Source organism: Cuculus canorus, chromosome 10, assembly GCF_017976375.1.
Source record: "Cuculus canorus isolate bCucCan1 chromosome 10, bCucCan1.pri, whole genome shotgun sequence".
Taxonomy (NCBI): domain Eukaryota; kingdom Metazoa; phylum Chordata; class Aves; order Cuculiformes; family Cuculidae; genus Cuculus; species Cuculus canorus.
This window is the reverse complement of record NC_071410.1, coordinates 1,412,350-1,436,866: the sequence shown is the minus strand read 5'-3', so window position 1 is coordinate 1,436,866 and position 24,517 is coordinate 1,412,350. Positions and strand designations below refer to the sequence as shown.

At 53.3% G+C, this 24,517-nt stretch overlaps 3 protein-coding genes across 6 annotated transcripts in view; all 3 read right to left on the bottom strand.

Moving 5' to 3' along the window:
• The window catches only part of ARR3 (arrestin 3), a 349,343-nt gene that overhangs the window by 50,055 nt on the left and 274,771 nt on the right, over nt 1–24,517 (bottom strand). The gene's annotated exons all lie outside the window — the stretch shown is intronic.
• Nucleotides 7,966–11,034, bottom strand: LOC104054329 (transforming growth factor beta activator LRRC32). The gene is made up of 2 exons (XM_009555310.2): nt 10,865–11,034; nt 7,966–10,047 (listed from the first exon to the last, which is right to left on the bottom strand). The coding sequence occupies exons 1-2, from the start codon at nt 10,982–10,984 to the stop codon at nt 8,077–8,079; spliced, it is 2,091 nt and encodes a 696-aa protein (XP_009553605.2). The 5' UTR covers nt 10,985–11,034; the 3' UTR covers nt 7,966–8,076.
• Nucleotides 13,550–24,517, bottom strand: part of EDA (ectodysplasin A) — a 78,007-nt gene continuing 67,039 nt past the window's right edge. Inside the window, exons 4-8 of one of the 4 annotated variants that reach the window (XM_054076025.1) lie at nt 24,246–24,425; nt 22,848–22,882; nt 22,243–22,294; nt 19,609–19,730; nt 13,550–17,657 (exon numbers count right to left, since the gene is read on the bottom strand). In XM_054076025.1, the coding sequence (XP_053932000.1) occupies nt 17,406–17,657; nt 19,609–19,730; nt 22,243–22,294; nt 22,848–22,882; nt 24,246–24,425 (641 nt within the window). In that variant the 3' untranslated portion in view covers nt 13,550–17,405. Of the gene's footprint in view, nt 17,658–19,608; nt 19,740–22,242; nt 22,295–22,847; nt 22,883–24,245; nt 24,426–24,517 lie in introns of all 4 variants that reach the window. The other 3 variants (XM_054076026.1, XM_054076022.1, XM_054076023.1) reach the window with 3 other exon arrangements.

The following is a 24,517-nucleotide window of genomic DNA, read 5'->3' as shown; positions in this document are numbered from 1 at the left end:
AAGAGGAACCTTTTCTCACTGCAACCAGTACTGAGAAAATCGTTCCTGGTTCTTTCAGGTTGGGAAATGCTTTCCCAGCTGTGGAAAGCAGAGTCCCTGTTGGAGAGGACAAGGGATAACCTGAATCTATATTCCCTAAGGACCAAACCCATTGTTTTGGTTTCTGACTCTAAAATGAGGATTAAGCTGATTAAAATAACAAGTTCTGCCTTTTTTTTACAGCTAAGGCAGCAAGGAGCTTGCCCTCTGCTGTAGCACACACTGCTCCCAACCCCTGCAGACCAAGCATCAGGTACAACAGAGTCCTCAAGCACCTGTGGGACATCAGGGCAGGTTCTGCCCAACTGCTGCCCGCTCCAGCCCCAAATACTGCCCCGTGTAAGGGCGAATCAGATGCTGGCTGAGCAGTTTGTGATCAGATGCTGGTGCTGTGTGGGGCAGGGTGACAGCACCCTGGAGCCCTGTGACCAACTGCTTGGTGCTGGGACACTCCTTAGGGTCTGGGATAAAGCTGGGCTCCTTTGCCATGAGGTTATCCATTGTGCTTGGTGAGGCTGAAGTCAGACTAGTGTCACCACAGTGACATACATGGTTCAGCTTTCGGCTTTCTTCTCTGTCCTGCTGGTACTCACTGCGCTCTGGAAGCCCCTGGTGTTTCTCTGACATCCCACCTTCCCAGTCATGGCTTTAGCAGATCCTTCTCTTACCTTGACCTGCAACCAGATACGGCATCCACACTTCTCCCTCGCGCTGGCCCAAGCGTGCCTTTCGCTCTAACTCTGAGGATTTTGATGTTATGAAATCATATTCTCTGTAAGTTCCCTTTTCCGCCCTGGGGAATGGGGAAATGCCATGGGTGCCGAGGGGGAGATTGCGGGGAAATCTGAACAGCTTCTGGAGGGATTAGGAATTTTCTGACCAGGAAAACATGCTTTTATCCATGCTGGGAGGTGCTCAGGTGCTTTTTTTGGGGGGCAATATATGCTTATCAAGCAGAGGGAGGGCAGTGGCTCACCAAGCACGTGCAAGCCAGGAACTGCTAAGCAAAGGCAATTCCTTGTGCTGGGCATGTCTAACCAGATACCTCCTTCTCCAGACTCCAGCTAGAGGGATGCTGAGGGTCCAGGGACTTCCAACCCCTCTCAGTAAGTCACCCTGGCCTCCTTTGCAGGAGATGCCCTGCATCCAGCCTGCCTGGAGTAGCTGCTTTGCTGGTTGTTGCTCCCAAGTCTCCCAGTGCTGCTTCTCTGCTGAGAGATGAGGAGGTCTCAATGGAAATGTGGGCTTGGCTGGAGATGCTGATCCCTCTGGTACAATTTCTAATGTCATCTCATCGGCTGCCTGGAGCAGACCCACACCGGCCAAGGAAAAGTGACCACCAGATGCTGCAGACAATGTCAGATGAGAGGACCAGGAGGGTCAGCAGTTCCCCGATCTCTGCTGAGCGAGACACGAAGGTGGCCAAGGTGCGAGCCCACCTCTGCATAGGCCTGGTGTTGCTATCAAGGCAAAGCTGCTTTCCAGCTCTGCAGCAGCACATTCTGGTTCCTGGGTCAGGACTTTGCACTGCCCCCAGTTTCTCACCTTTCTCCCACTGGCCATAGGTCTGTGGCATTCGCACCAGCAGCGGCCACTGTAGCCAGCGCAGGATGAACTTGAGGACATGGACATCAGGGCCATCTGCCCACGTGGGTGGTACACGGAGCATTGTCCTGTGCTGCCCAGGCTGCTCAATCCAAAGAGGGTACTGAGTAGGATTAGGGCTTCCAAACCAAACCAGACCCGTGCCCTGCACAGGGGACTGACCCTTCACTGTGCTGCGCAGTGTCAGGCACAGAAAGAAGAGGGGAGATCGCCACTTTCTGGCCAGTGGTTTTGCTTTTACAGGCCACCATCTCTCCTTCAGGTCACTGGCTAACTGCTTTCACCATGCTCCTTCCTGCCATGTTGGTGCTACTCAGTCTCACAATGCAGCACGGCACTTCTTTTCCACTGTTAACCATATTGCTTTCAGGCAAACTCCTTAAAGTGGAAAAGATGTCTTATTTTGGGACCTGGAGGATCTCAAATGGGTCGGCATGGCCAGTACTTACTGGGGTTGGATGGCAGCTGGGAAGGCAGGAGCACCAGGGGTGCCAGGGGATCCAGGAGAAGCCATGAGCACGGGGCAGGAAAAGCTGCTGGAATGCAGTGAGGACACATGCGAGAATGGTCTGGCAGGTGAGGGCATCTCATAGCTGTGCTGGGAGCTGTGGTAAACGCCGAGGCAGAGGGGTTTGATATCATCCCATCCCCTTCCTCTGGGATGTGAGGTCACTGTAGGAGAAGGGGAACGAGAAGCCAGGAAACAGGGAACAGTGTCCAGCGATGTCTGCTGCCAGTCTCCTGCTTGAGCCCGCTGCCTCCTATGAAAGGTGATTCTACCAATCCCTCTTCACAGAAGAGTTTTGCTATGACTGAATACTAGGGGGAAAAAAGAAAGACTTCCTTTTGAAGCCAAAGTAATCCTTCATTTGATGTCAATTCCTCTTCTTAGCTCAATCCTTGAAACAACTGTAGTCTAAGTGCTAAAAATACCACTTCCCTTTCCACATCAGGCTCTCTCTTGGGGAAGGAGGAGGGTGGGAGGGGGTTCCCGGTCCAGGAGAAAGGCTTCCCTTCCCCAAGCCGCCTGTGCCGCAGGGCCACCGCGGGGAGAAAGTGCAGCCACGCTGCTGGCCCTGCATCTACAGGCACTGAGAAGAGGGAAGACCGGAGGGGAACAGGCGAAGAACGTTGGAAAAAGTCACCTGCCTGGTGTTGGCTGCCTTGGGGACACAGCCAGGATGGGAAAGCTCAAGGAGGAGCTCACAGGAAGGCGAGGAGAAGACCGGCTGCTGGGTTGGGGCTTCTAAGCACACAGAGCTTGCTTCTGGGATTGAGCTAATTAGTGGAGGATCATAAAATAGTTGCCCTGGATGGTGAAAGGATGGTGTCCCTCACTACTGGGACACAGATAGGGGCCAGAGCAAATGCCTGTGAGTGGTTTGTGAGCTGCGTTAGCACACGTGAACTCCTCCCCACGTACCACCCCAGCTTGCAACGGCTTGTGGCTTCCAGGCCGAGGAGAGGCAGCTTCCTACAAGGACCTTCCACAAGTTCCTCTGCCACCCACTTGTCCGTTATCCCCTCAAACCCCTGGCAACCTTGGTGCTCCACTACCCGATGCTCACCTACCGACCGACCACGTGAGGAGCCATATCCTTTTTCTTGGGAGGCTGTGACAGCACCGGGTTGTGGTGACGCAGGCGGTGGTGGCACGCTGTCATGTGGCACAGATGTCTTGGCGAGGAGGCAGGTGATATGCGCCAGCCTGCTCCCACCTTGTTCTGGAGGTTGTGCATGGGATCCCCGCTGTGTGCAGGCACCTCGGAGCATCCCGTCCCCTCCGGAGGCTGGTGGGTGGCAGGTGACTGTCCTGCTGTAGAGGACTGCTTTCCGTCAGTGAAACCGCCCTCCCTCCTCTTTTGGAGGTAGTGGTGGAGTCAGTGACCTCACCACAGGATGGATAGCAGGCTGGGGGTGGTGGGGACCTTCAAGGACTTGCTCCTGCCAGCTAATCTGCTCCCCAGCCACTTACGCACGATGCTGCCCTCCAGCTTCACCTGGTCCCGTGGCCTCCCTCCAGTGTGTCCACCTGGAGAAGTCCTGAAGCTGGGACCAGGAACCGGTCTGCATCTCCTGTGGGTCCCAGCTGTGATGCTGATTCACCTGGTGACACTTGATGTGCTGCTCTGACCGCGGCAGCGTCCCGTATCCTGTCAAGGCCGCCCAGAGCAGGCTCTGGAGCACGCCCTGTCCCCAGGGCCCCGTCACAGCTGGTTTGGGCTGATCCAGCTGCAGAACATGTGTTGGCATCTGCACTCCCTGCCAGCAGCCAGGACAGCCCGGGCGAGCGATGCCGCAGGAGGCAGTGAGGGATGTTGCGAGGTAGGGGAGACGCGGGGAGCTGCGTTCCTCGTCTGCTCCCTGCCAACCTCCTCTGCCCGAAGCTCTGCGTGCTGGAGAGCCAGCGGCAGGTCCCAGCCTGGCCGGAGACCCACCAGAGAGGAAGAAAGTGTCATGAATGACATGCCCGACCTCACTAACTAGGCCAGAAATAGCTGCCAGGGGAGTTTTGTTGAGTCACGCAGAAGAGGCGGTGGCAGTGAGTGATAATAGAAAGCAGCAGCAGTGCAGCCCTATGGGTGGGAGGGACACGCAGGCTGATGTCCTGAAGGTGACACATGGGGACGAGCCATGGCCACCATCCTCCTGCCCCATATCTCAGCCTCAGAACAAACACCACAGCAGCTGGGATGTATAAAATGCATCCCAAGGTGGAGAGCCAGGGTATGGTAAAAGGACAGTGGTTTATGGGATCAGAAGCATTTAGGAACACCGACGGCAGTGATATCAGCAAAAAAAGAAAAGAAATGATACCTTCCGCAGCTGTTCTGGTGTTGTCTGTGCTCTGGAGGGGACTCACCCGGGCTCTCCGGTCGGTGAAACCCAGGGCAGGAGCTGCTGGGCAGAGGGAGGAAGGCAGTGTTCTCTGCTAGGATGGTCTCATGCCTCACAACAGCCTAAAGCACATTGTCTTCTAATAGATTTGGGGCGATTTGGGCAACCTACGCTCTGCCTAAACCCAGAGGATGAGAAGCGCTCTCCTTGCTCTGCTGGGCTGGAGAAGCTCAAGGAGTGAAACCCGCCAGGCAGCGACCAGGAAAAAGATGAAAGCTCTTGAAAAAGATGAAGCTCTGTCCCTGATGTCCATGGAGAAATAGGGGAAAAGGAAAAAAACTCCTCTAATTGAAGTGAGTTGCAGCCGAGGTGATTTCCACACGAGCTGGCACAGCAGCTAGCTGGAAATTTTTGATAAAATCTATTTTTCATTTGAAATTGCAGATCCAGTGAAATGTGAAGGCTTTCCACTGGAAAGAATGAGTTTGGCTAGATTTCTCAACTACTTCTCTAGAAAATGTGTAAATGGTCACAATATTTCACCCACCCCAGATCTTTTTTCAGCCCAAAATTTATATTCCTAGTGTCTTCCAGCTTGACACAAAAATGCCACATTTTTGGCATTGTCCCTTTATTTGTTTGGGCTTTGATATTCTACAGATCTTTGACCCTTGTTTGGGATGAAGAAGCTTGAGATGCCAAAACATCCCTGGGATAAGGAAATCATTTCCCCTAAACTGAGAAGCAATGCAGAAGGTAGAAAATACCTCTCCCAGTAACACCAGTCAGTACCACAGCTGGGTTTCTCCTGACCTCGTGCTGGGTTTTGCTGGTTCACAGGGGCAGGGTATGGCCAGTCTGGTCACCTCGTTGTCCCCTCTGCCAGGATTATCTGCAGGTGCTCATCCAGAGCCCACGTTGTTACTCCCATTGCTGTGAGAAGGGGCCATCGCCCTTGGTGCTGACGTGGATTCAGTTCTTCTTGTAGTACCTGTGACACCACAACCTGGAATCCTGTATTTCTTTGAACGGGGAAAGCACATGGACTTATAAAGATGATAACCTGACACAGCATTTCATAGAGTCACTGGATGGTTTGGATTGGAACGGATCCTTGGAGCCAATTCAGTCCACCCTCCCTGCAATAAGCTGGGGCATCTTCAATTTGATCAGGTTGCTCAGAGCTCCATCCAACCTGACCTTGAAGGGGAGGAGGATGCTGGTGGGAGCGGGAGAAGAAGCAGCACAAAGGGCAGGACGTCTTACGGTGACATGCATGGAAAGTACAGCCTGGGAGGGGGTTTAAATGAGGAACAGAGCCCACAAAACATGTACCAGAAACACCCACCAATGGCAACAGCAGCATTTTGGGCTTGGGCCAGGTGATCCTAAAGAGCGTCCCTGCAACATCACCAAGCACCCAGGATGGGGAAGGAGGCGGGCATGGCTTTAGGGCCAGGCTGAAGCTGGACTGAGCTCCCCCTCCTGCTATCATGCTCTTCATGGGCAGGCAGGGAAGATCTCCCTCAGCTCAGGTGCCACCCCAGGGCAGGGGACCCACTGAGGAGAAGTGCAGAAGAGACCAAGGCGGGATGGTGGCTCCTGGCACACTGGGCGTCATGCCCAGAGCCCAGCTGGCTGCATCTCCCCAGGGACGTTATCTGGGATCCACGCTGGAGCAGCGAGCACGGGGATGGGAAACGATGAGGGCTTGTGGCCAGGAGAGACTGGCCGACATGCGTGGGGATTTTGGCAAAGGAGAGGGACACAGGGGCAGGAATAAAAAGGGGATGGATGTGTGAGGAAGCAGGAGAGGCAAAGGGCCACCCTCAAGCGGGAGGCTGGGTTTTCACGCACGGTGAAGACTGCTTGCCCATCCCAACGTCCCTGCAGGGTGGTGGCACGCAGTGCCAGGCTCCCCTGCCATGCCCTGGGCACGGCTGGTCATTCACTGCCACGAGGTGCAGAGCACCAGATCAAAGGGAAACTGAGGCGAGGATGGAAACACGGGGCCACCAAAGGCTCTGGGGGTCCCTCAGGAGCTGGATGCCCATCAAAGGCTGGGAAGCTGCAGCCCCAGCGGCAGTGCAGGCTGCATGGGGAAGGCATATGTTTTACAGCAAAAATGCCCTTTGCTTCACAGTAAAACCACAATGGACTTGAAAGTTAAGAAGAGAGAGTTAAGCAGCTGGGATTTTAAGTGACTTCCAAGCCATTTAGCTCTCACATCCTCTAACCCGCCAGGTGTGTGGAGAAGTAGGTGGCCTGGGCCAGCTGGGGACTTTTGAGATAGAACCGATGTGAAATGTAAGATATTTTATTGCAGCCTTATTTTTACCCTTCCACAGCGCTAGCCTGAGCCATCGGGTGCTCACCAGCACCCGGGTGCAGCACCTCTCTGCTGGGGGAAGCTGGACATAGAATCATGGAATTACAGAATCATTTAGGTTGGAAAAGACCTTTAAGATCATTGAGTCCAATCCTTAACCCAGCACTGACAATTCACCACTAAACCATGTCCCTCAGCACCACATCCACACAGCTCAGCCCCGTCCCTGGTCCCTGTTCCAATGTCCCACGGGGGACAGCCAGCCGGCCAGCTGCAGACTGGGATCATCGCACCGTGGCAGCGCCCATCCCCCCTTGCTGGTGCACCTCACCATCCCACTTGGCACCTTCTCCTGCCGCCCTCCTTCACTGGGCTCCCTGGCTGTGGGTGGAGCAGATGCTTGGAGGTGCCAGGCACAGCGAGGCCACGGCTCTGGCAGGTGGACCTGAGCAGCATCCCTCCCTCCTGCCAGCCAGCACCATCCTGGCGATGGAGACCGAGCTGCCCCAGCCACCACCCACCCCAGAGTCCGGGTGCTGAGGGTGGAACCCACCTCAAAGAGCTCTCAACCCAGCATCGTCCAGGGACGGGCTTCTCCCCTCTCATTCTCGCTCTCTCCAGTGGTGCCCTGGGTCACTTTAAGCGCTGCCAACTCCACAGCATCGTTTGATGACAGCTTGGCAGGAAAAAACAGGAGAGAAGGGTCCTGCAGAAACCCCTTCTCAGCTGGGCACTCAGCTGCTGCCCGAGCAACTGACAGGCACCATTCCCTGCCACTGGGCATTCCTGCCAGGCGGGGCTGGGCAGGGATTTAACTGAGCTGTTAAACCTTCTTAAAAGGCAGATAGCGGCTGCTGGGAAAGCTGTGACCCACTCAGGTGGCACCAATGGAGACAATTCCCTCTGTGTGATGCCTTTGGGGTGGGGCAGACCAACGCAAGCAGCCCACACCTTGTTTTCTTGTCCTGGGTGATGAGAACCTGTGACAGCAGGTAAGAAACCCCACCTGCAACTGCCTGTGGTGCATTTAATTTCTTGCAGGGAACAGGACTGATGGGGGCATCTTCCTTCTAGAGAGGGAGAAGTGGTCCAGAGACCACCTCTGCCCAGGGTTCAGCACCAACCACGCTCCCTTTATTGTGTTTGCGAAACACACAGGATACCAGTGAGGGGTGGAGACCAAAAATACAATAATATTAATTAGTATTATTAACAAGAATTAGAGTTCTGACTGAGCACTGCAGTTCCTGCTGCCCAGGGCTGGGCTATACTTTGGTGATGCTGTCTGTTGGCTTCGCCTCGCCTGGCTCCTCTCTTTTGGGGCAGTGGGGGAAGACCCCCACCTTGTTGCTGCGAAGTCCTGCACACCCTGGTGACTCCTGCCCGTCCTTCAGAAGGCAGCAAACCCCAAAGCTGAGAAAGAAAAGGCTCAGTATGACCACGAGCAGAGCCAGAAAGCCAGTGCCCTTGGGACGTGGACAAAGCCACCGAGGACTGCTGGTTATCTTGGTGGAGAAGTTCCTGCTCTCATCCTGGTAGGCACAAAGGGCTTCGTCCAGGTCCCGCACGCCCACGCCGGCCGCCTGCAGTGTGTCCAGCCAGGCCAGCGAGCAGCAGCTGAAGGGGTTTCCAGCAATGGACACGTCCTTCAGGCTGTGCGACCAGCTCGTGAGCGCCAGCTTCTCCAATGTCAGAAGGCTGTTATTGCGAACATCCAGGCTTTCCAGCGGGGAGCAGAAAAGCCCTGTGGGCAAAAGGCTCAAATTATTGCCTGAGAGGTCCAAGACCTTGAGTGTGTCCAGGCAGGGGAGCTCTGCCTTGCTGTTGTCCATCTGGTTGCCCCTCAGAGAGAGTTTCTGCAGGGAGAACTCCAGTCCCCGCAGCGCCTCCTTAGCCACCAACAAGCCCTTGTTCCCTGACAGGTCCAGGGAGAGCAGCCGGGTCTGGTTGAAGGTGTAGGGGTGCAGCCTGGTGATGTTGTTGTTGTGAAGGCTCAGATGCTTCAAGCGAGGCACGTTGTAGAAGGGCGTGCAGGTGCCTCCTGGGGCTGGCACGCGAGCGCGCCAGTCGCTCCCCTGGCCCTCGCAAGGCTGGAGGCTGTTGGAGCCCAGATCGATCCTTTCCAGCTGCGGCAGAGAATCAAAAAACCAGCGTGGCAGCACGCGGAGGGCATTGTCGTGGAGGTCCAGCGAGCGGATGGAGAGGGTGGCATGCTCCAGAGGTGTGGCCGAGCGGTTGCTGGGCTCCGTGCTGCTGGTGAGCAACTCCATGGTTATGTCCTGGAGGCAATTCCTGGCCAGGCTGAGGCTGTGCAGGGAGCCCAGACTGCGGAAGAAGGGGAATGGGAACAGTTGCAGCTGGTTATTGCTGAGATCCAAGTCAGCTACATGTGTCAGACCAGCCACGGTACTCAAGGTCCTATTAAACCTCAACATCTCCTCGTAGGGAAGTGCAAACTCCCTCAGTTGGTGTGAGCCTGGGAGCAGGGAAGCAATAAGGTTGTTGGAGAGGTTTAAGTGTGTGAGATAATGGACTTTGGGGAGCTCTGGAAAATAGAGGAGTCTGTTATAGCTCAAGTCGAGCACTTGAAGCAGGTAGGGCTCTGCTCCCTCCTCCGAGATGAAGAGCTCCAGGGCGTTGTGACTGAGATTTAAAACTCGCAGCTGTGTGAGGCTGAAGCCAGAGATGCAGTAGAGGGAATTCAAAGCCAAGTTCACCACTTCCAGCTCTTCCAGAGCCTCAAACACTCCCTCCTCGATTTCCATGATGTAGTTGTTGCCGAGGTCGAGCTCGCGCAGCTGGGGTGTGCTCCAGAAGATCCCTGCCGGCAGCCTGACCATCTTGTTCCCAGAGAGATCCAGAATCCTCAGTGTGGTGAAGTTCCTGATGTACCAGCTCACCATGTGGCTCTCCAGGTTATTTGCTGACAGGTCCAGCACCTCTATATTCCTGAGCAGACGAAGAGCCTGCCCGTTTGCATGGTAATTGCGATCCAGATGGTTCGATCCCAGCAGCAGAGAGCGCAGCTGGGGCAGCTGGGACAGAGTCCTATCTGACAGGGCTTCCAGCTGGTTGAAGCTCAAGTCCAGGTACTCAAGCTGCCCAAAGCCTGGCATGTAGCTGTCCGATAGGTTTTGGATGAAGTTGTTGGAGAGCTCGAGGTACCTAATTCCTTGGCCAAGCTCCTTCGGAAACTTGTGCAGGCCAGCCCCTTTGCAAGACACCTTTGTGGGGCTCTGCAGAGAGACGAGAGAAGCCGTGAGCGTGAGGAGGGCTACAACCCACAGCTACAGCCAAGCCAGTGCTGCCAAAGATGGGCAGGAGCTACGGGGAAATGAGCACTGCTCCTCCTTCCCAAGCCTGGGATGGGAAGGGGCCAGATCGCCTACAGCCCCTGCTCAGAAACACGGAACTTGTCCCCAGGGCTGAGGTGAGCTTTCCGAGACTTTGGCTGATACCGAGTTGTTTCTGATGGAGCGAGGAGAAGATTCTGTCTTTGGCCCTGCAGATCCTCCCAGGGACAAACCCAGGCTCCGGAGGGCCTGGTCCAGAGCATCCGCGCAGAGGAAGGGCACCGTCCTCCACCTTCCCTCTCCCTCCAAACCGGCTTCCTCCACCAGTTTGGAGTCAGGAGTCTGGATGCGGAGCAGCTGGTTTCTGCCATGTTTCTGGTCGGGGTGGGACAGACACCAGCTGCTCCGCGTCCAGACTCCCAACTGCCCTGCTAACATCCGTGGCTGCTCTCTGAGTCCCCGTGGGACCCTGCACTCCATCCTGTCTCCCAGCGAACATCTCGAGCTGACCCCCCCCATGACAGGGGCTGTTGGAACAGCACGACAGGGATGTGGGGACAGTTGTGTGGTGGTGCCCGGCCAGGAGACCTGCTCGGAGAGCAGAGAGGAGATCAGAGCTGGGAAGGTTAAAGAGATGGAGGCTGAGGGAGGCGAGAGCCGCAGGGAGGAGACACACAGAGGGATGCTCGAAGCCCCATTTGGACCAAGAGATGCTGCTGGTGCCATCCCAGCCCAGAGGCTCCTCGAAAAGCAGCCTTACCTGCTGGCACGGCATGGACCCGAGCCTCGCCTCCCCGTTCGACTGGGCTCTGAGCATGGATGGGAGCAGCCAGAGCAGCAAGCACCCTCTCACAGGCAGCCGGTGTGCAAAGAAGAGCATGTTGGGCTGCGGGCGCTGCCAGCCCTGTCCCGCTCCTCCAGCACCCTCTGGCAAGCTGGGCAGGAGCCGAGCTCGGTATAAATAGGCTTCAGGATGGGATGGGGGAAGGAGATAACGCATGTGGGTGTTTGTAGCTACGGAAGTGGGAAAAGAAAGACATAAGATTGCAAAGGGGGAAAAACAGTGCACAAACTCACAAGGAAGGGAAAGAGAAACAGCAGGATGGGGAGGAGGCAGGGCTGCACCGGCGCTCAGGTGATCGCTGGAGCGATGCCCAGCTGGAATGCCAGGCGGCAGGGCTGCTACTTGGGAAAGCCGAGAGGGTTTGGGGAGTTCCCCTGCACAGACCCGCTCTTTCTCCAGCTGCCTCTGCCCTGTGCCAGCTCCGGCTGGGCAGCTGGTGCCGAGGATGCCGGGAGCAGCCGGCAAGGGCTCCCCAGCCATCCTGGGCCAGGGACCGAGTTCTGCACCACCAGGGATCACCGCGGGTGGTGAATGCACCCAGGATTCGGGTGGAATCCTCCAGGGCTGTGGGTGGGCGAATTCCCCTCGTGTGCCACCGCAGCCCAGCCGAGGGGACTCTTCTGCCCCTCCTCGGGATAACACCAACTCTCTGGGGTTTGCCACCCTTTCCCAGCGGGATGTGCAGAGCTGTTATCCTCCTCCTCCCTCCCCAGGGATCCACGTCCCACGTCCCGGCCAGGCCTGGGGGACGCCTGCCGGGTCACCTCCTCGTCCAGAGCAGGAACCAGATGGGGAGTTTCCCTGCGGCAGCTCCAGGTGGTATCCGGGTGCCCAGACCTGCACACCACCCACAGGGACTTTTTCTGCAGTCACATCTCCATGTCCCTGTGCCACCCAATGCAGCTCCCCGCACGCCGCGTGGGCTGTTCTGCAGAACGCATACGTTTGGGGTCGTTGGCTCACTGTGGCTGATTGCCCTCCCATCCAAAGGAGCACCTCCGGGCTGCTTCACAGCTGCCCAAAGATGCGCTTCACTGGAGTTTTAGCTGTGGAGCTACTGCTCCAGTCCGAGCTGGGTCTGGCAGGGGAAAAATATTATAAATATATATATAAATATTAAATATATAAATATATATACACATACTCATATACCTACATGTCTGGAAGATGAAGCAGCCCAGCTTCTGCTGCTGTGGCCCTCAGCTTCCTCACAGCCAGTGCAGTGAGGAGCACCAGGTCACCTCTGGGACGTGGTTCAGCGCGAGGCTGACCAAGGCCACCAGCCGGGACACGCACGGCGGCGATGCCAGCCCGACGGGCTCAGCTGGAGGCCAGGGCCAGAGCTTTATGGCGATGCCCTCTCCACCCACTGTGGTGGACCTGGGCTCCAGCAGCTGCCGGGGCCAGAGGCGGCTGCGAGCGACCAGCCTCGTTGTTCTTGGAGGCTCCGTGAGGACAGCACATCTGTGTTGCTGTGCAATCCTGCACTCCAGCCAGGGAAACACTGACCTCTGGATGAACCTTTGCCTCCAGCATCCCTCGTCCCTTGTCACCCATCAGCAGCCGAGCAGAGCCCTGAAAGCGGAAGGCGGCATCGGGGAGGAACCGCACGGTGCAAGTGCTCCAGCCCCTGGCACAGCCCCCGGCTCCTGCGCCCGGGGAACCCCAGCCCTCTCCTCCCTGCATCCCGAATCGCCGAGCGCGGGTCTGCACAGCGTGCATGGCTGATTAAATCAGCTGAAAGTCCCTCATTTTGATGAGGGACTTCTGCGGAGAATCCCTGGGCATTTGCATCCCAAGGCTGTGAACTCCCTTTGCAGGTTGCCCGGCAGCGCGGGGCAGTGCGAACACCCAGCGGCTCTGCAAGGACCGGGCTGAGGGCAGAGCGAACCGCACAGCACGAATGGGGAGAGATTTGCTCCTGCAAATCATAGGGCATCCCGTGTTTCTTGCCGCTCCTGGCACCCCACTGGCTCAGTATGCAGAGTGATATAATCATGCAATGGTTTGGGTTGGGAGCGACCTCAAAGCCCATCCAGTTCCAAACCCTACCATGGGCAGGGACACCTCCCACTGGATCCATCCTGGCCTTGAACACCCCCAGGGATGGGGCAGCCAACTTCTTGTCCATAGAGACACCTCTGCTCCCCCTGAGGCACTCATGGAGAGGTCACCACAGGACTGGAGGAACGAGCAGCGGGACAGAGGCTTGGCAGAAGAGAAGATAAAGCCACTTGCCCAACGTCACGGGGTGACAGAGCTTGCTCCCATCCTGGGTAATAAGGAAGCAGAAAAGCATCTGCTGAGGTACGCACATCCAACCTGTAGTTCCTTCCTCAGGAGTGGTGACAGCGATGCTCTTTTCTGCACACTCACTCCCACGAGGGGACTGGCACCTCCACGCCAGCGGCCGCAGCAGCTGCGTAGCGAAGAGTCCCGAAAGACGGAGAGAGGCTTTGCTGCATCCCATTGCACAAGCGCAGTCAAAATACTTCCCACAGAAACTTCTGGTTTGGCTGGGGAAGGAAGCCCTGGCCAGGACAGCGAGATCAGGAAAAAGCTTTATTTGCAAAGAAAATATTGACAATTTACATAAACTTACATCCTAATTTATATACATTATGTATATTTTATATACAAGTAGTGTCTTGGAGAAAGATGTCGAAGGACAAAACAGCATCAGTACATCACTGTGCAGCTCAAACGTAACGGGGGCAGTCGGGTCTCTCTTCCCACAACTCCTCTCGTGTTACACCTTTGTCGGGGACTCAGAGGCTTCCTCCCAGCCTGGGAGTGATGAACACGGTGGGGAGGGTGGGGGTGTCCAGCTTGTAACTGGGGGCAGCCACAAAGCACAGCTGCAGTTATCCCTTCCCCTCGCCCCCAAAGGTGGGGCCAGGATGGGAGCCAGGGCAGGTGCCACCAGCCTGGAGCTGGTGGGAAGGGCTCCCCATGCTCCACCTCTTACTGGGAAGAGGGGAAGCAACATGGATGAGCCTACGCACTTTGCTCATCACCCGTCCCAGTCATAGAATCATAGAATCATAGAATAGCTTGGGGTGGAAAGGACCTTAAAGATCATTTAATTCCACCCCCCCTGCCATGGGCAGGGACACCTCCCACTGGATGAGGGGCTCCAAGCCCCATCCAACCTGGCCTGGAACCCCTCCAGGGATGGGGCAGCCACCACCGCTCAGGGCACCCTGGGCCAGGGCATCACCATCCTCAGCGTGAAGAATTTCCTCCTTAGGTCTAATCTAAATCTTCCCTCTCTAATTCAAAGCCATTGCAGTTCAGGTGCCCTTTTCTAAGCATGTGATGTTGGAAGGACGATGCCAAGTCCCCTGATGGAGACAGTGGGTGGCAGGGAGACCACAGCCACTTACCTGGGTGAGAAAGGCACAGGAGGGAAGCAAGAGCCAGGTAGTTCTGGGTAGGGACCTAAAGCCTTTACTGGAGGGAATCCTTTCCTGAACACAACAGCCGAGCTGGTTTCCCTATAAATTGCCTCCACAGAGAGGAGCTTGGGAGGAAGAGGGGTTTCAGATGATGTGTTCTACACTGATGAGCTGCTTGCTACACTGCTGCAGCTGGAGCCCGATTAAGGGCAGCAGAGCCAAGGCACGTAGGTAAGAGCAGAGCCAACAAGTACTACCGGAGGAAGGCGGGCACCTGGGAACCCAGCAGTGACTGCTGTCATGTCCACTGTCCCGGATACACAGACATTTGTCTATAAATGAAATGCTTCCTTCTCAACCAGACCAAGAACTGAGATATATCAAAACTCAAAGATATCAGAGGGAAAGACTGAAGCAAGACTCTTCCTGATGGAGTTTGTTGAAGCCTCCCATACACAACCTCCTCACGCCCCTCTGAGTTCTTTCCAGGCCATTTCGGCTCCAGTCAAGGGGAAGAGGCACCAAAGACGGTGGGACAGCATCTGGAGAAGCATCATACAGAAGAAGCCACGCTTTAGCCCAGGTAACCTGCACTGCCACCCTTCATTAATGAGAACTTGTTGGTAGAGGCCAAAGGGTTTCAAGTATAAACAGTCTCCATTGCTGCTAAAGGATTGGTGATCCTCCCGCTCATCCCAGGGATTAACACAGCTCTCAGTACCAAGACCACCAGCAATCAGGTATTCCCTGCTCTCCATGTCCAACTCCATGTCTCCAAACTCGCCTACAGCAAGCTCACACTTTGGTGTAACGTGAGCATTGGAAAAAGTCCGTTAGCACTTTCCATGGCTCTCGCTGTGGGAGGCGAGATCCGCTCCCTTCTGCTCTCCTCCTGCATCCCAGCCACATCCCAGCCAGGGAACTCAACAGCGATGCACGGAGCTTTTACAGAGAGAAGGGATTCTCCCTCTGCCCCTCCTGCCACAGTCAGGAGCAAATCAAAGATCCTGCCAGTGAGGGACAAGGAATGCAAACTCCATCCACTGCGCTCAGCGCATTATTTTTGCTTGCCCCTAAGTCTTGTTGCTCAGGCTCATTCTAAAGCAATTCTGTTAACGATTTGCTTAATGTTCTCACTATACACAGTTGTCCCGATTCATTCTTGTCAGAGGAACATGTCCTTCTTAATCCATTTTAAAGGAAATAAACCACAGAGACTAGTGAAGTGCCCTTAAGGCTCTTGCTAGCCCAACATGTTAAGGCTAGAAAAGAGAACATATTGAAAAAGAAATAGCAGGCAATTTTTCATGCAGTTATTTTACAAACTGCACGCCTCCTGTGAATAGCGAGGCTGCAGCCAAAGCTGGGTGCCCCCAAGAAATATTTATCTCCCAATAACTGCAATACTTGGCAAGTGAGATCACTCGCTTTGGATGGGGAAAAGCGGCGGAGCCAAGAACGCTTGAGGCAGGGCGGACCCCGCTGCAGCCAGATCAATCGCTACACCCCGTGCTGAGCCATCCGCTCCCACCTCCCTGCAGGTGATCACAGACGAGCCCCCTCTGCCTGGAGATGGAAGTCATCACCAAGACATCGGTTTGGGACTTGTCCCATTTGCTACACAGGCTGAAACTTCATTTCTTTCTTCAGTTTTTAGAAAAAAAACCATGTTCTGAAATGAAATCCGGTTTAAAAAAACCACCCAACACAACCAAGCGCAAACCAAGGCACGACACAAGAGAGCAATTAGCGCTTCAGCCTCTTCCTCAGCTCCAGCACATCTTATAGCTTTTGGTGGCCCCAGCAGAGGGGAGGTAATGAGAGAGAGTTGCTCAAGAAGCCAAAAGAAACAATAGCATCCCAGCTCTTCCCTTAGTCATCACAAATCGAGTTATGACTGGACTCAGCAGGGCTCGGAGAACAGAAAAAGTGGTGACTTCATGCTGGACCAGACTTAAATACAACTCTTCTGCTAGAGACTCCATCACCACTTATTGGAGTCTTTTAGGTAGAAGGGTGCCAAAAGGAAAAGGGTGGGGGGTGGAAGGATAAAACCCACATCTAAAAGCAGGACATTTGCTATTAAAACAGAAAAAAAAAAGTCCTGTTTGAATAATTTTATTCTTAAACATGACAAACTTCTTCAGAGTGTTTCCACAAGGACTCGTGTCTGCTCTACGCGGCTCGGTGAAGCCTGTAGAAATGTGTTCTGGTTTGCAAAATATTAATTAAAAAGACAAAAAAAAAAAAAACAAAAACCAACAAAACACGAATGGCTGGAACAGCAGCAGAACTTTAAGGCAGCCCCATTAGGGCAAGGTACACCTCTGGGGTAATGGCAGGAGCTGAAAGTAGCAGAGGCTCTGGACCCGGTGATTGGCATTTTCTCTGGGACTTGGGTGATTTCTGGAATGTGGAGGCAGTTTCCCATCTGCCAAGCCTGCTCTGTTATGTATTCACCTTCCTTGTGCACTTAACTGCTTTTGCAGCCTGCTTCCAAGCTCTACGTAGAGGCACTTTGCCACCTTTGCTCGCACTCCTGAGGATGAATGTAAACACCACTGACCCTGTCTTATTCACCTCCCTTCGCACCCCATGGCCGTTCTACTTCCAACTGGGAAGGCAGAAAACCAGAACCCCCTTTTCTTGCTTTCGTTAGCGTGCAGAAGCAGGACAATTTGGACATGAGTCTGTCTTCTCCTGCTCCCGCTTGGGATGCTCTTGCTAGTGCAACATAAAAGCAGAGACCCACACCACTCTCCACAAGCCTCGTGTGAAGATCACAGAGCAGAATATCAGTGCAGTAATACTTGAAATACTGAGACAAGGCAGACACCACAGCCTTTCTTCCTCAGAACGCTTCTTCAACTAGCTTTTTGATCCAAGTCTCCACGCAAGTCACAGAAGACAACTGTGCTTCCTGCGTTCACATATAGGAATAAATAGCTCTGGATCAGTTTTCTTTATGGCCGGATTACAGAACCCCCTGAAATACTGATACGCTTATGAACAGCAGCACTGTGCAGTTCTGTGAGTATCCTTGGACTCGCCAAGTTCATCTAGGATGCCGGTGCATCTCCCAGGCGTATGGCCCCAAAGAAAGTTGTGTGCTTGCTCATGTTGATGGAGATGTCAGCATGGACCATTTTCACAGCAATCTTCTGCCTGGCTTTGAGGAGGCAGACCCCAGCTGTGTAGCAGGTATTGAAGTTGGTCTTGCCGGTCTCAATACTCCGAGTGCATTGCAGAAAGGGCTTTTCATCCACCACCACCTCATAGCTGGCAAAATCTGTGAAGTTTATGTAGTATACCTGATGTGAAGCAGGAAGAAGAAAGGTATTAGGGAGCATATTTGTGCACGTGGAACAAGTCCACATCCCTTTCAGTGTCTACACATACGTTCCCTCTGCCAACGATCCCTTCCTTGGCCCTGGGACACCTATACTCATAGAAGGTTGACTAGGTCGACGCAGAAAGGACCCGGAGCCAACCAAACATGAGGAAACTCTCTGTTCTACCTCATACTAACAACAAGCATGCAAGCGTCTGTGGATCCACTTATCTAAAGCTGAGCTATGAATCCTCACTTTAGACCCTGTTCATCACAGGAAGAATTACAAACCCGCACAGGCCTGGTTACAAAATCCTGTGGACTATCTGCTACAAACATGTTTTCATCCAACAGACAAACAGAAATACTTGAACTGAAGTCCTCTTTCACTTACCTGGCCAGTCCTGCTTTCTGGGTCCCATGAGCCTCCTTTAGTGTTGACATCAAAAATGCCCTAAGAGGTACTGGGAGTTGCCTTCTTTGTAATTGGACTTGAGGTGCTTTCAAAGGCATGAGCTATTACAGGGAAGACACTCTCTCAACCTTCACAGCTTAGAAGGAAATGACCTTACAGTGCGTGTACTGATTTACCTCTCAGATTGAGCGCCTAAGTCCCCACAACTCCACTGCTCGTTATTTAACCATCTCCCACACACTGATTCTGAAGAACTGCAAGATGCATGAGAAAGACCTGTCCAAAGAGAGCTCAGTTCCAGGGAGCTGCTTCTTCCTGACAGAAGAAAACCAGCCATTTCGGATGCATCTGCTAATTCTTCTTAGTCTACACACTGAGATCACAGGCCTGAGTCCTGTTTTACCTTGATGGGCTAGAAATGCCAAAGGCTTCCAGCAGTTGGCATTAAGCGCTTGGGAAACAACTGTAGTTTGGGCCATGTAGAATTATTTTACTTGTCCCCATTCAAAACAGACAGGTAACCAGCCCCAGGAAGAGCATCCGAGACATCCAGAGCCCACTTTATCCAACTGGGTAAAGTCCCATTGCGGCTGCCACCTGAACAGAGGCAAATCATGAGCAGGAGGCAATACCAGAAGCCTAGAGCGAGGTAGGAGTTGTTTAGTTGTGATTGCCATGCATAAACCCTTTTGTCTTGCTAAAATCTTTCTCAGAACTTGGACAGTTTTTCAGCCCACGGGTGGCTGGATGCTCTGCACGCTCTGGAAGGGTCGGGGAGAGCTCATGCTCCGTGCAGCTCAGCAACTCCGTTCTGAGATTTGCAAGAAACTGGGAGCACTGCATTGAATGACAATCCATCTCCTGGGGTTTATTTGAGTGGGGAGAGGAAACAATGTCTTAATTAGCTGTGTACCCAATCATAATACAATAATTGATTACTTTGTCCAGCCCTTTTTACAGAAGCAGGTCTGTACATCCATTGCCAGTACCACCTACAGCAGCAGCTGCGCCATCCTGCCGCAATAAGCGCTTGCACGGTGTGAGCCTCAAGCTACACGTGGGAGGTGGGGCAAAACGGAGTTATCTGGGCTGGAGTTTGGCCAAGGCACCCAGGATCAAGAGCCCTACGCTTACAAAGAGAGACACGGCTTTGCAATGATCACGAGCTGTCAGGGTTTTGTGGGACCCTTATTCTGCAAGGAGGTTTAGATGGGCTGGTGAATGACTGCACAGACAACGTGGAGGATTAAGGAGGTGTTGGTGGCATGTGGGATCTGGCTGGGCATCTGCACATGTTTCGGTAACTAATCTCTCGCAGCTGATGTCACGGTGAAACGTGTGACCTCGCACTTGGAAACTCTAACGTCTTCCTCGGACACTCATCTGCTAGAGCACGAAGCGGTTAAAAGTACACACAAGTTCTTGGCATTTGCTAGTTGTCTGGAGCCCTCTCGTGGTTCATGCAAGGCTTCCATTGGAACACAAGAATAGGAGTTAGGCCTAGGACCGTACTCACTTCTACCTGACTATAGATGAAGTATGTGCCGTCCACCAGTACCTCCAGCTCCCCACTGCGGGCATGCAGCTTAAACACCTTGGGGTTCATAGTGATGCGAGACCAGTCATTGAGGACTCCACCTGAAAGATCTCAGTATGAGAAAACGGCAGTCACTCAGTACCCGTCAGAATGAAAAGCGCAGGAGCACAGAAATACAGTGACATTGCAAGGTTTCATACACAACAGCTGGCACAGGCTTAAGTTGAAAAGTCAAGTAACTCAGTAAGCAAATCCCAGAATTAATAGTTTGGACTCCTCTCTAAGCAGACCATCGCTTGCTGGTGGATGCTTATTTTGTTCAGAGCACAGCACAATTGGTTTACATCTCTACTGTCCTCATCAAGAGTAGTTCTCCTTATCCTTGAACATTGGTGTACGGCCTTTGTACTACACGACATCCACCCCAGCACTGGATACAGACAAGCTTGCCTTCTCCTGACACTAAATTCAGCTTATTATCATATTTGAGTGTTTTACTGGTCTAGAAACCTGCTCCCAGTTCAACCCCTGCTTCAAAGCAAAGACACTCCGGCACAGGCAAATCCAGGCCAGAACTGTAAGGTGTTTGCTAAGTTTTCCCAACTCACCAGAGAGGACAGGGGCTGATGTTTCACGTTGCTTTTGCATGTTCAGCCACAGATCACAAATGAATTATCACAGCTGTGATTAGAAAAGCATTTCTACAACTCAGACCTCAAGCACCTCCTGAAATGCATCTGTTTATGTCATTGTTCCTGGTGACTTCCCTGGTATCATGGAAAAAACTCTGCAGCAGAGGCAGGACCAGGATCCAGCTCTCCCAGAAAGATCCTCAGCTGACATTACCCAGCCCTGAGACCATTAAATCCCTTTCTCTACTTTCCACCTCATTCATTCCTCTCCCCACACCTCTCTCCCTGGTGTCCACACTAAAAGCAGAGCTCCGGCAGATGGTGTGCTGAAGACTACATCAACAGAAACATCCTTGAGGACCACAGCAGGTCCAGAGGACACATCAGACCCTGTAGGTGCCCTCTTTGATCAAATACAACTCTCTTCAGCCCAGTCTTCATCTGTTCCCGGTCCCTGGTGTTAAATGAGCAACGCTGTGCTTTCTGCCGGCTGTCAGCTGGACAGCATTAATGGCTCGCAGTGTCGGATTGTTCCCGAGCAGCAGGGAAGGACACTCACAGGGCAATTCCCACTCTTAGAGAGTAGCGTACACTTGGTAAACATACAGCCTTCCCAATAATAAAGGGATAATTACTTTCTGAACATAAGCAAACCAGCACCTTTTCCCTCGTATTGTTCTTAGGAATGGCCACGTTCCTTTTTCTGCTGGGGACCTTTCCCCAACCCCGCTGTAAGCACTCCCTAACCAGGAGAAATTGCAGCTCCCACAGCTCCCATCTGCTAAAAGAGAGAAATTGCCTTCCAACGGGAGTGTTGGGCAACCCTCCCTGTCCCAGGCATGGGGCAGGAGTTGGCAGACGGGGGTCCTGCAGCCCTATCCCGGCTGCACCAACCTGTGGGAGCTGCAGCCTTTCGGGTCTGGGACGGGGTTTGTTCACCAGGGCTGCTGCCCGCGCTCCCCAGGGACCTGCCCGTGGTGACTCAGGCTGGGGACGAGACATCCAGCTCCTCCAGCCATCGCAAGCAGGGAGGCAGCAGCTAATGAATGAGAGGCAGCTGTTGGCAAGAGGAGCAGGAACTCAAGCAGAAATTGGGTAGGGGTCCAGGGAGGAAGGATGAGAGCAAGGAGCTGCCTGTGGACGTGAAATGGCTCAGCAGGACTGAAGCTTCAAGGCTTAAAGTCTGTTGGTGGGGGCAGAGATGCATAAGGGACTCTGAAGGCTATGTGTTTGCATGCTTGCAGCGTAAAGTGGGAGGAGATAGTGGCTGTGCCCCTCACACTACAGCTGGGCCTCCCCCTGCCATAAATCATAGAATTATAGAATGGTTTTGCTTGGAATTAAAGATCCTTTGAGATCATTGAGTCCAACCATTGATCCAGCTCTGCTAAATCCATTACCAGACCATGTCCCCAAGTATGACATCTACTCATCTTTTAAATACCTCCAGAGATGGGGACCCAACCACCTCCCCGGGCAGCCTCTGCCCGTGCTTGACAACCCGTTCAGGAAAGAAATTGCTCCTAATACCCACACTAAATCTCCCCTGGTGCATCTCGAGGCCAAAGTAATGGGAAAACTGGAGGAAAACACAGACCAACAGGGCTGACAGGAAAAGGATACACTGAGGGCTTAAAACAGAGAAAGAAGGGGAAGAAGGCTGGCCATTGAGGGGCTGAGGAAATCTGACAGCAGCAGGTTGGAGGAGGCACATCATGTATCTGCAGGGCAAGGAGAAGGGAGATTCAGCAGGACAGAATAACTGGCATGCACAAGACAGAGAGAATCTGGGAGACAAATAGGAGGGCAGGGGAAACAGGGATGGAGACTCAACAGCGAGGCAAAGCAGACCACTGTGGGGGGAGGCCAACAGCAGGGATCACCAGGGACCCGCGATACAGGATGGACTCAGGCCCAGGGACGAGGCTACGGGGGCAGGATGGGGTCTTTTCAGTAACCGTCAATATCATGAGATCCTTACCATTTTTCACTTGGATTGCAGAGCCTTGGCCTTGGAGGTGGACCACTGCGGGCTGCAAAGGAGATCACAGCATTTACCATTAACAGGAACCACTGCGTCATTTTACCATCACTCAACACATTCCACAGCCCTGGTGACCAGCACAGAGCCACAACAGCACCCCAAGATCATCAGTGCTTTTCAGAAACGAAAAAGGACGATCAGAGCACTGGACAATACCACGCTTAAGCACTGCATAGGAGGCGAGATGCCCGAGCCAGATTAACCAGGCTTGCTATTTACAGAATCACAGAATTGTTTCTGCTGGAAAAGACCTTTAAGATCATCGAGTCCATCTATCAGTCCTGCCCTGCTAAGTCCACCACTAGCCCATGCCCCCAAACACAACATCTCTTCTCTTAAACACCTCCAGGGATGGGGACCCAATCCCTTCCCTGGGAGTGAGCTTGGGCAGTCACTCCGTGTAGCTATGGTTTAGCAGGGGAGGAAGGAGTGGGTCTCTTGGAGCTATACCATCGCACACAACATTAGCAAATGCAGCCGGCAATGTTTACAAAAATCCAGGCAAAGGTGGGTTTTTTACTCTTGGAAGCAGATCAACCAACCTGGGTGTCTCTGGAGCCGGCTTTGTCCGTGGCACCTGCAAAACACAATTTCACATCATTGAAGTGGAAGCTTGAAAGAGCTTCAGTAAATATTCCTGTAAATACAACTTCTCTTACCCCGTGGTAACCGTTAAACTCCCATTTATTCCTCCCATTAACAGGAGGAAGGCAGTAACAGCGCTATGCGGTGCGGCTGAATGCTAAAAGTACACAAACAAGAAAGATTCATTCTACTTCTCCCCATTTTATTCTTACATCTCTGTCTAACACAAATAACAGTGTTATTCAACCAGTTTCCACCAGAAGGAAAAATTGCACAACCCTTTTCCTGATCAGTAGTGGCAATAAAGCCTCTTGGCTGCAAAGATCACAAATTCCACACCACAGCAACTCAGGTCATTCATTGCATTCAAGCTCCAGGCTGAAATCTCTTTTCTCCGAGAGCCAAATCTCTGTTGAAGCGGAGACGCTTGTGGGCTGCCCCTGGAGCGTGAAGGACCTCGCGCTGCTCCTGGCCTCCGCTTTGGCAATTTTGTAGATATAAACTGAGAGGTTAACCAAGTTTTCCTTTGAGAGTCAGGCGAGATAGAGGGGAATAGCCCTGATTTTATAGAATCATTAAGGTTGGAAACGACCTCTAAGATCACCAAGTCCAACCAAACTTCTCTGAAGACACATTTTTAATGCTAGACTGTTCATATATAAATAATAAACAACATCGATATGAAGTTCCACTAATAACTCTTTAAAATGCAGATTAAATTCAGGGATTTCAGCAAGGTAATTGGCACAGGATTCCATAGAGAAACAACAATGGTGTGGATGCAAAGAAAAAAAAATGAAACCAAAAACTGCAGGAGAAAACCATGCTTTCATCTGGTACAGGAGGGGAGCAGCCTCGGTTGGTGCGGGTCCTCTGCTGTGCTAAGCATCAGCCTTCCCAGTCCGGCTGCAAAGTGAGGCTTTGTGTCAGCTTAGGGGGAATTAACACAAACACAGAGCATCCGCCAGGAAGAGCCACCTATTTGCGTACACTGACATCAGGCACCAGCAGACCGCAGTGGGATGCTTCAAAGCAACTGAGGCTCTGCGGGTCTTTGCTCCTTGCTCTTTCTCTGCATCCTCTTCCAACAGGCACCACCTCGCCTGCGGCATCGCACCTGACACCTCCACTGCTGGGTTCCCACTGCTCCCCTTGTCCCTCTGTGGGTGTGAGGACAACCCAGGAACACCCAACTCCTACCCAAGGGTGTTGCACCACCACATTGGGACCCTCTACTGTCCTCAGATGGAACCCTGGAGCTTTATTTATACGTAGAGCAGCAATGCCATTGTGGCATCTCCTGCGTCCCCCCAGCATGTGAGGGCTCCGAGCAGAGGAGGGGACAAACCAGTTACCTGAGGGACCCTGCAGTCCAGGTGGACCTTGAGGGCCTGGAGGGCCAGGGGGGCCGGGTGGTCCCATGACGGTTGTGCCGGGAATCCCAGGGATGCCGGGAATGCCAGGAGGGCCCTGAGGCCCAGGAGGACCTGGTGGCCCTTGGGGACCATTTGGCCCTGGAGGACCAGCCTTTTTACCTGAAAAATAGAAGGTCAAATGTTAGTTTCTTCACAGACTGAGTACGAGATTGTCTTTTACCTACAGGAAAGCCCTGGGAACAAGGAAAGCA